Source organism: Paramormyrops kingsleyae, chromosome 8 (genome assembly GCF_048594095.1).
Source record: "Paramormyrops kingsleyae isolate MSU_618 chromosome 8, PKINGS_0.4, whole genome shotgun sequence".
Lineage (NCBI taxonomy): Eukaryota > Metazoa > Chordata > Actinopteri > Osteoglossiformes > Mormyridae > Paramormyrops > Paramormyrops kingsleyae.
This window is the reverse complement of record NC_132804.1, coordinates 7,544,048-7,555,102: the sequence shown is the minus strand read 5'-3', so window position 1 is coordinate 7,555,102 and position 11,055 is coordinate 7,544,048. Positions and strand designations below refer to the sequence as shown.

General features: G+C 45.3%; 1 protein-coding gene across 8 annotated transcripts; it reads right to left on the bottom strand.

Moving 5' to 3' along the window:
• Positions 1-57: 57 nt before the first annotated feature.
• On the bottom strand, positions 58-9,675 carry nfya (nuclear transcription factor Y, alpha). 8 transcript variants are annotated; one of them, XM_023841085.2, is made up of 10 exons: positions 9,512-9,675; positions 7,607-7,736; positions 6,155-6,235; positions 4,759-4,905; positions 4,508-4,639; positions 4,270-4,375; positions 4,053-4,177; positions 3,730-3,924; positions 2,942-3,049; positions 58-1,536 (listed from the first exon to the last, which is right to left on the bottom strand). In XM_023841085.2, the coding sequence occupies exons 2-10, from the start codon at positions 7,685-7,687 to the stop codon at positions 1,474-1,476; spliced, it is 1,038 nt and encodes a 345-aa protein (XP_023696853.1). In that variant the 5' UTR covers positions 7,688-7,736; positions 9,512-9,675; the 3' UTR covers positions 58-1,473. The 8 variants fall into 8 exon arrangements, with proteins under 8 accessions (XP_023696853.1, XP_023696846.1, XP_023696850.1 ...); XM_023841078.2 differs by having other exon boundaries at positions 4,029-4,177; positions 9,512-9,672; XM_023841082.2 differs by having other exon boundaries at positions 4,029-4,177; positions 6,158-6,235; positions 9,512-9,672.
• Positions 9,676-11,055: the final 1,380 nt, after the last annotated feature.

The following is an 11,055-nucleotide window of genomic DNA, read 5'->3' as shown; positions in this document are numbered from 1 at the left end:
ATTAGTCTGACGGTCTAAGTATATACTACCAGTCTGAGAGACAACATATAAAACGTATAAAATAAAAAAGCTCTTTTAATGGCAGAATGTAGTACACAATCCTGCATTTTATTCTACTAATTCATGCATGGAGGAAAAACCAATACAATATACATTAGAAATGTATGTACATTACCCTACCCACCATGTGACATTATTTTTTTATTTTTTTTTACAAAGTTCATGCAAAAGCCCTTGCCATATTGCCAATTTACTGAGCAAACACACTACCGCTACCAGTGATTCGGTATGTAGCAAAGTAATTTCAAAGTTCAAAGTAATTTTCTACAACTGCTTCAGACAGATACAGATGAGAGTGGTTAAAAGGTGATAGAAATCCTTGCCAATAGAATCACAGAGTTATTGCTTCTCAGAATGAAAAGGAATAAGCAAACTTGCAAAACATGTGAAACAAATTGGCGTGGTGCTGCTTCTTTGCCCCCAATGGTGTGGGACACAATCCCTAATAACTGACTTTGTTGTGGGACACTTTCATTTACATGCCTGGTGGTTGGGAGGGTGTTATGAGAAATACAAATGAAAGAAGAAAAAAAATCTTATCTACAACTGTTTTTGCTTCCCATCCTACACACAACAGAAGAATGAAACAGACACGTGTGTCTGTCATGTGTCTGTCAGCACTGGGTACTAAGATTTTTAAAAAATTATACAAAAAGGGAGGGCTGTCATGCAAAACCATCAACACAAAACCTCCTGACTAAATAATTTAATGAGGAACTGAAAAATATTCTAATGTTACACAATTATACTTTACAGAGAGAAACTATTCAACACTAAGATTACAAAATAGCCAGTTACTGCAGCTATGCTTTCCTACGACGTAAGCCCCACCTATGAAGAAAGTCGGGATCTCAGACTTCCATCCCAGCCCTGACACAGACTTAATACCACAGGAACACAAGTACAGGACATTTCACTAACACTAGCGTTAAATCTGTAGAATTTCATCACGACCCCGTCACGCATCCCGTGACATACTGAGCATTGTGGTCTTAAGCTTTTCCTCCCTCCCTAAACAGAGAAGCTGAAGAGGCAAAACGTCGAAAATGAAAATCAGATGATTGCTGTTTCTTTGGAAGATCAGACCAAATCATTTGTAAAGTGGGTTGCAAGCTCCTCAATTTCAGGGCAAGTTCTGGATCACTCTGACATAGCAGCCGTACCGATTTTGGGAGCTACAAAAGGGAGGGAGAGGCAAGGGGGGGAAAAAAAAAAAAAAAAAAAAAGCTAAAGTGTGCCCACATTTTAAATCAAAAAATAAAAAATATAAGCATTCTGCATTCACTAAAACGGGGGACGTTTCCTTATAACAAATCAGAGTTGCTGTTGAGCGCCCAACATTGGGGGAATCCCCTCATTCTCTCTCTCTCTCTCTCACACACACACACACACACACAGGCAGGCAGCCTGGTGTTACGACACACGGATGATCTGGTTCACGGTCTCGTCCGCAGCTTGGACTTGATCCTGTTGGCCCTGGAAGGAGGAGGCAGGGGTCAGAGGTCAGACAGACTGCACAGGTGAACACAGCACACCTACGGACAGGTCAGGTGCTAGTGTACATTGTAGTGTAATTAAATTTAGACCCCCAGGCTCCTAGAATTTTCACAACATTGATGTAATCTGGCATACTTGTGTTGTGTTAATACATAAATAGTTACAGGCTTATTTTAGCCCAGTTACAGATATTTATTTCAGTTCAGTTGCAAACATTTTTCAGCTAATATGCGATAGTGCTTCAAACCTTTAGCTCAATGTTAAGCTTTAAACCCCAAAGCTTTAAATATTAAACCTGGAAAGCCACACATACAGGATTCCTGCAGCTTGCCCTCTGATCAGAAGACTGTTTTAATTTTATTAAGTGTTGCAAAAACAGGATTCTGTTATGTTGTACATTGTTGTCCAAGGCCCATACAAGGAGCTCACATATGTTAAGACATTCTTCAGATGGTATTAAAAGTCATTTATTCATATTTAAAAACAGGAAAAGAATATACATGTTTGTATGCCAGACAAGAAAAACAAACACGTGAATACCATCAGGCCAAGCAGAACAGCACATCTTATCTGGATTTAAAATATTAGCATTAGCAAAAGCAACATGCAGACATCACAGTGGGGCATATCTACAGGAAATTCAAACTCCCACTTCCACGAAAAGCAAGCCTACACCAACCCCCCCCCCCCCATGTACCAATCCCACACACTCGCTTAGGAGGTCTCCAACTTCCAGGTGCTGTTGTCCTCCAGGTCACGACCCGGACAGTGGTACAGTACAACCCACCAGACGGGTCTGGGTTGGGCTAGACCCGAAAGCTGGGCTGGAGGCCCAACAGAACAGTTTTGGTGGACAGGTTTATAGCACAGCACAGCACGTGACAAGCAAGGGCTGGAGAAAACTTTACTGGAGCCTGACTACTACTGCCATGCTGGGTTGAGTGATACACAGCAATTCCCCCAAAGAATAAGCAAGAGAACATACAAACAGAATCAAGCTGATGAGACCAACATAACAGAAATGCCAGAGCAGCAAACAGAAACAGGGGCCCAGGGGAGCTATTCAGAGGAGGTCAGTGAAAATGTCACCCCCTAAACTGCCACTTACCCTCCGCCAGAAGTTCACAACTTACAGCTGAGCATATTTAACAAACCATAAAAATAATCTTATCTGAGGTAGCTGGCATAAGACAATGAACAGTAGGTTTCAGACACAAAGAAAACATGGCTCTCATCTTACAGGTAAGGCCTACTGAGTACAAGTGGGATGTCCCACTGTTTACCCGAGGGGGGGGGCAGACATGGATGGCCAATGGGAGTTGAGCTGCAGAGCCCTAAGCACATCCTCCTCCTGCTGCTGGTTTAAGTCCCCCTTTTCCCTCACCTGTAGGGCAAGGGCCATTTCCTCCTTCTCCTTGGGTGAGAAGAAGCGGCCGCCATCACCGCGTTTCCTCTGCATGGCATGCCGGTGTCGTGACTCGTGCAGATATTTCTAAGAGCAGAGACACAAGTCAGCACCAATGCCTAAATGAAACAGTGATTTGTCAAATTGCCCCCTCTAGTGGAAGATATCTGCAGTGACATTTAGAGTGAGTAAGGTCCCATGTAGGGTATATACCCTGATAGATTGAATGCCTAATATTTTGCAATGGCACAATATGTTATTTCTTTATACAAAGAATGTTTGTTATTCTTTATATAGACTAAATAACTAAACTTGCTTATTATTTGTTGTTGGTCGAGAAAGTAACTTGGTTTCAGATTGCCTAATAACGGATTCAAGTGTTTTTCTTTTATCTTCTTTTGTGACAGACTAATGTAACATTTTCTCTAAATAAAATTTACTTGGAGCAAAATAAAATTTTGAAGTAATAGTATTCCAGGAATAGCACTTTGTAATTCGGCACACAGTGTATGAGAGTCACTTGAGTTATTTCACTGGCTAACAGCATACTGCTTACATATTTGCCTTCTGCTAATCAGGTAGCCCCCCCCCCACACACATTGGGATCACTCAGCCGCTTAGCCCACACGCCAGAAATAACTGATACCTTCATGCGGACTGATATCTTCCTGGCTACCACGGATAACTCAGGGCTCCACCGTTAGCGTCGGCGCTAGCTGCACTGCCCTGCCCGCGCCCCAACTCACCCTGCCCCCGTCCCAACTCACCCTGCCCGCGCCCCTGCTCACCCTGCGCTCCTTGGGGATCTTGCCCTCGGCTTCCAGCTTGGCGCGGGCCTGCCGGCGCTTCAGGATGCGGTGGTACTGCTTGGCGTTAACGTAGAGTGGCTCCTCCTCCAGCATCTCGGCGCCAGGCAGCGGGATGCGTTGGATGGAGGGCACGGTGTTGCCGCCGGGCACCATCTGAGACAGAGCGACGGGGGGGGGGGGCAGGGACATGGCTTAGACCAATCAGCGGCTGAGGCCCGCGGCTGCTCCCCACACTCCCTCAGATTTTATATGCTCACCATCACCATGCCACCGGCATTCACCATGTTGCCGGATACCGGCAGGGTGACTGTCACGGTGCCCTGGCCGCTGGTGCTGGTGTTGGTGTTAGAGCCGGCCTGCACGATCTGGGCCCCTGCCAGGCTCGCCGCGGGGATAGTGATCATTCCTGCAGGGCAGTGAGATGTCAGGAGGCTCCGCCTACCGGGGATGGCTGGCACGTGATTGGTGTACACGTGGAAACGAGGGCAGGGCACTTACCCTGCTGCAGGATGGTGCCGTCAGCGTTGACCGGCTGGTATACAATAGTCTGGCCCTCGGCCGTCTGCGCCACCTGCTGGCCCTGCACCGTGATCTGCTGCTGGCCCTAGAGCACACAGAAGTCCCAGCAGTCATAAGCCAAGAGAACCATGCTGTGTAGAGCTTCCTTAACCTAGTCCTCTAACCAAACTCACATGGGTCGATGGACTCCCCTCGCCCGACGCCCACCAACGCTCACCTGGGTCTGTCCGGCGGTGACGGCCGTCTGGGGCTGTTGGATGATGATCTGCTGGGTGGCACCTTGTTGGCCCTGCACTTGAAGCGCCTGTCCCCCCTGGAGCTGGATCTGCCCCGGCTGGACGAGCTGGATCTGCCCCACAGAAAACAAGAAGTGTGAGGGACTCGAACTTGCGCAACATTTCACATATCGATACCACCCTGGAGAACGACCCCATGCAGCTCCCCCCAAGCCCACGGTCCCGGCCTCACCTGCTGCAGACCCTGCGTCCCTGATACAGGCACCTGCATAATGGTCTGGCCCTGGCTTCCAGGCATGGCCTGCACCATGATCGGCTGCCCCGAGGAAGTGATCAGCTGGCCTCCGCTGACCTGCACCATCAGGGGCTGACCCTGCACCTGGGTGGCAGGAGACACAGTTAATAAGCAGGGTTGCCAAGCTCCGGACCCCAGACCACCAGGGTCAGTAATGGACACCAGGGGGCAGGTGCGAGCATGCGCGTGCAGGCAGACACTCAGCCAGCGAGCCTGGAGACGCCGGGCAGAAACGAGCACCTGGGGACACCGCGGTCCCTTGGCACGATGTCACAGAAACGTCACGAGATCCAGCCGAGCACAAATTGCACAAGACAGGTGCGGTCGGGGAAGGGGAACATCCAAACGACAAGCTGAGACATGCAGGTCTTGCATCACTGGGCCGAGGTGGCGGCGACGGGATCCCACGATGCCAGACAAAGATTCCACTTTCTTACAGTCAGGTTTTACAGACATTTAAATGCTTCAAACAGAAGGAGCATGCAAAGCTCTGATCTGGGGTAACCTGCCCCTGATGTTAATTTTGCATACATACATACATACACAAACATAAATATAGACAATTTTTTGTTAAAAGCACAATGTCTTAACGTTTGAATGACTTAAGATTCACTTAGATAATCTGAGAAATTGCACAAGTTAAATATTAAGCATTATAGGTCTCCAAATAAATTGAAGGGAAAAAAGAAAAAAAAATGGATGAACAACAGTACAGAATAGAATCAAATTAAAATCTTTAAATGTTATGGGGAGAAAAGGTGCGATAAAATTTAGAAGTTTAGAAATCTTATGAAGTCTTAGCTCCACTGCTAAATGTTTGTATATTGGTATATTCGTCTTAAATTTCATTAGACTCAAGAGGATGTTCTAAATTTCCCCCCAACTAAACGCAGATGTGTTTTGGCATTTTATATCTTATCAGCTGGAGCTTTGTAATTGCCGTTCACACATTAAAAAATTAAAAACGGCACAAACCCTAATGTCTCGGGGGGACACTCATGGTGCCACACTCAAGGTGGTGTTCGTACTGCATTCCGAAACGAGATCTTTTCAGGTCAACAGCGATGCCAAAACGTAGCTTTGTGGGGAACCCATATATGGAGCCATTGACTACTCAAGGACTGTCCTACCGCCAAGCTGCAGCGAGATGTGCGATACTACAACATCCACAAGTTGAGGGAGGACACACCCACCAGCTACTCAGGGTGGGGTGGGGTGGGGGGCATTCATGCAACCAGCCAGGCCAGTGTGCAAAGGTTCTTCACAGGCAAGCATGGGAATGACACGGGGGGGGGGGGTCATGCAGAGAACTGGGAGCTGGAATTCACACCACTACCTGGAGAGTCTGCACCTGCTGGCCAGAGGCCGGTGCCACTTGGGCCTCAGTCTGCAGCTGCACTGCGGTCACTGTGCCCTGCGACCGAGACAGGGAACCGTTACCAGGGTACGGCCAACGAATCCTTCAGAGCGGGGAAGGGAATTGCTACCGTGGCACAACTGTGCTTACCGCCCAGAGACAGCATGTACTCGCAGGAGCACGACCGCAGCCACTGTCAAAGTCGGCAGGGTTATCGAAGTTTAACTGCGGCCTACGCGTCCAGGAATTAGGCAGAAAATCGGCACAAGACCGCAAATACTGTGCCAAAGACGGTCATTAACACAGAACTGGGATTAGTGTGGTCAAAGGAGATCACTGACTTGCATATCCCAGGTTTGGGGGGTTCGGGTTTAAAAAATTACATGTAAAAATTATAAAACAAATATCCAGGATTCTCCAGCCATTTCACTCAATAATGGATTCTGAAATTACTGGGTTTTCATATATTCAAATCTATAAACATTTTCCTGTGTGCAAATCATCCACACAGATGAGAGAAAGTGATTCAGTCTGAAAGGCATGACTTAAGTCGAAAAATGACTTGCCACAAAAAAACCCTAAAAACTATTTAGACCATGCGGCGAAAATCGGCACCAAATACCAGGTAAATAAGACAATTTTTTTTTTCATTTATAAGCTGATATTTGATTTTACACAATATATTATTTTACATATTTTAACATCGCCTGACTGATGTAAAGTTGCGTAAACTGACAGTATTTAACAAAAAACTGACAAAGTTGATTGACGTAACACGAATCAACATGTGACGACGTATTACTGTAATGTGAAATATGCAGATCCTAACTCTCGTCTATTGATCTACACAGAAGTGATATTACACTGAAGTTCTGCAAGGTTCAATTACCTCCACATGAACTAAAATCAATGTCATGTTTTTCCATGAGAAAAGCAACACCACTGTCTTTCTGTGGAAATACATTTGTCCATGACACATAAGGTTTTTCTCAGAGAATCTCACCGCATGATTTTACAACCCCCCCCCCCGTAACACACACAGCTGTATAGTAGATCACCCTCCCTCGTAGGAGTTAATGGCTGGATAAACATCTGCTTTAGAAGTCTTATCTCCACTGCTAAATATTTGTATATTGGTACATTCCTCTTAAATTTCATTAGAATCAAGAGAATGTTCTAAATTTCCCCCCAACTCCGCCCTAAACGCAGATGTGTTTTGGTATTTTATATCTTATCAGCTGGAGCTTTGTAGTAGCCGTTCAGACAGAGCAAAGACATTAAAAAATAAATACAGCACAAACCCTCATGTCTCAAGGGTAAAGCTGTACACACAGCTGTACAGGAGAATCACCCTCCCTCATCGGAGTCAATGGCTGGATAAACATCTGCTGTGGAGAGCTCAGCCATCTCTGTGCCTCTGCCGCTCACCTGCTGCTGGAGCTGCCCGCTGGCTGCCTGGACCACAATCTGCTCCCCGGTGGTGGAGGTGGTGGTGGTGTACTGCTCCATGCCCACGTCACCTCACTCTGCTGCTGCTGACGACGACGACGACAACGATCTGAGGCAGACCGAAAACATGAGTGCGCATCAACAGCAGTGCCGCTGCCTGATCAGGAGACACGCACGCTGAATCACACCGACTTCCCATCTACCCACTGCATGGTCATTTGCACGTCAAAGCAACAAACAGTCAAAAGAAGTTAGCAAACCAGTACAAATTGAAGTGACTTCTAACAGCTCAAACGAGGTCTGAATCTCTGTCCAGGACACTCATACACAAAAAGTAAAAAATCTCAAGTAAATTCCAATGTTTTTGTTGTAGTTGGAATGTTATACCATTCCAAACGGGTACAAATACTTTTAGGAAAAAACTGGTTATTTCGGTGTAAAGTCGCCATGCATGTAAAGGGGGGGAAAAGCACAGAGGGTGGTTTGAAATGGTTACATCTTAATTAACGGGTTAAGTGAGGTTAAATCCCCCCGCCTCTATAAGCTTATTTGTTGACCATTTCCCGCGATGCAAATACAGAGTGGTCTGATTTGATAGCAGTCCGAGTCATATTTTGTTTCGTAGTATAAAGTGTATCTAAAAACAACGAAGGGACGCCCCCTGCCCATGACGGAGGAGCCGAAACGACTCATTTTGCGATGAAAAACTCGCGATAGTGGATAAAAGAGAGCGTTTAAGTCACTTGGCGGCTGCTGGAGACTGTATTTCAAAATTATATCGAATGTATGCACAATTCTTAATAATTTATGGTCATTGCTCTTAGAGATGCGTTAGACAAATGGTGAAATAGGCAGACAAAGAAGCCGGTCGGCGCCTCATCGCGGTCCGAGGTTCAACACCCGATCTCTGATATTCACACACGGTTGTATGACTATGGGTTTGAGTAGAATAGTTTATATAAAACTGGTAAATTAAGTATACATTATTTCTGTCTCCAAGACCGATGGTAGTGCTTGTAGATATCTGGGGAAAAAATAGACGCTTTTCTTGGCGATGGGGGTCATCGCGTGAACTCGCGCGCTTTAAGAATAACGTACAGCGAGTGAACTAGAGGTCAGTATTTGTGGTAATAAATCATTTTGAGGTATTTTCGCGGTTCTCCATCTCCGTCAGAAAAACATCACTGTATGCCAAATATGTAGGCCCCGAATGGAAGGCGATTCACACAATAGATTAGCAAGCTACTCAGCACGGGTGTACGAGTTCATGTCCTAAAACGCAAAACTAAAAGTAATTTGCTTGCATGTAACCTACGAAAATTAAACAAAGTGTAATGTATTTCTTTTTTATTGTGGACTACCACTTATAACGGATATACTGCCGTGGAGGCATGTGAGAGCGCCAAGCGCCGCTAGTCAGAGCAGGCGGCCTCCGTCTCCCGCAACACACAAACAAGTAGTTTTCCAAGGAGAATTCCGAATTTAACCGACACTAGACGGGCACCACCGGCTGCTGGCAAGCAGTGGGGCCGGCCGCACACATTAATGCACAGACTCCCACGTAGTCGGATAGAGCCTGCGGGCTTGCCGAGCACGGCAGAGTACAGAGGGACCATGAGACAGCACCGGTTTGCCTCTCGTCGCCCCGGCCCGGGCCTTTCCTCGGCCCTCTAATTCGCCTTGGATATCGTTCAACCATTTTGTTTCGGGGACTAGGGAACGTTGCCTGCCGCGTTAATGTGCACTTTTGCGGCGCGTACCTAGCAGTTAAACGTAAATACAAGCCAATTCCTGTGTTTTGCGGCGTTAGTAATTTGGTTGGTCAGTGACACACCAATCCCCTGCTGCCGGATCCCATCCCCTCCAAGCCGCGCTCCCTCTCACCGTTTCTCCGCCGCACGGTTCCCCTCTGATTGGCTCCAGCGCCGACCAACGAAGCCCAATCACCGAGCTCACGCGAGTGCGGACAAAATGGCGCAGCTTTACCACCTCCGACAAGCAAGGCCGCCGCCGTTTCTCCGCCCCTCGTCGTCCCGCGACGCCTTATCCACGCCCATAACGCAACATTGCGCATGCGCCTGCCGTGTTCCTCCGCCCACGTCGGTCCGCTGTTGACGTAACACTGCTAAATGGCGCCTCTGCAGCTGTTTTATATTACAACGGTTTTATGTGTACGAAATTCAAAGCTACTGTATCAGGAAGTGTGCAGGGAGATGAACGTCGACTGCTTTTGTTAGTCGTTACGAAGATGCGGTTTAGGCGGTAATTACTTGATTAACCATAGAATCCCGATTTTAGTCATTGGTACCTTTTGCAGTTCGTAAATTCGAATACATTCATCATAACCATAAAGCACGTCTGAAATGTTTGTAATGCTTTCTTTTATTGAACAAATATTCAAGTACAAACTTATAAGGCATGATTGAATACTCCAGTTTAAACAATAACCAAAAAAATCAAGAAAACGCATAAATAAAGTGTATGCGTGACATTGCGTCACGTTGAACCCAATCAGCACATTACTGTGAAGGCCCAAGGCTATCCATATTGTTCACAATCATCAAAGCCACAGTCCATAATTGAAATAAAAGTACTAGTTGAACTGAATTATTACTTAGACCTTACTTCCGATTAACTCTGAAACCAGATGTTTTACTTCCCAGATATAAATTATTAGTTATGAATTATGTATATATAATATAAAGTAATATAAAATATATAATACATATAAAATGACTCTTTTATATGTGTGTGTGTGTGTGTATGTATATATATATATATGTATGTATATATATATATATATATATATATATATAAATAATACCTGTTTCTCAAGCATGTTTGATGTAAGACTGGCATATAATAAAGTTAGTGGTCATAGGGTTAGGGTCAGACACAGTCTGCAGAAACAGTACCGTAAAATGGGAGCTCATATGATTATGATTATGATCATGTTTTCATATATGATGGTTACTCAGGCTACTCATATTAAATAGAATTTAATATATCAGACTTTCAACCTCAATAGGCATAGTGGAGAGATTTCTATGTCCTACATACTTTGATTAATGTTTGTTAATATAAATAACATTTTGATCAAAATACAATTTTTACTATAAACATCGGTCCGTCAATGGACAGGTTGACGATCCCTGAGTGTAACATCTAAGTCTGGGTTAAGGCTTTGAGGGTTTTTAAGCAGTCCTTCACACGATCTCTGCACTATCCATGAGTGTAAGCCTGTTAAAATGCAGTGGAAACTCCACAACATCAGGCAAATAGTGCAAAGGTACTATCTTATAGAAAATATTGTATAATGAAGTACCTATAAGCTAATTAATGTTGCATCCACATTTTAAGATCCAAATGTAAGAAAAATATATTGAAATATACCAGGAAGGGCCATTCCTTTAGTGTGTGCTGATTTC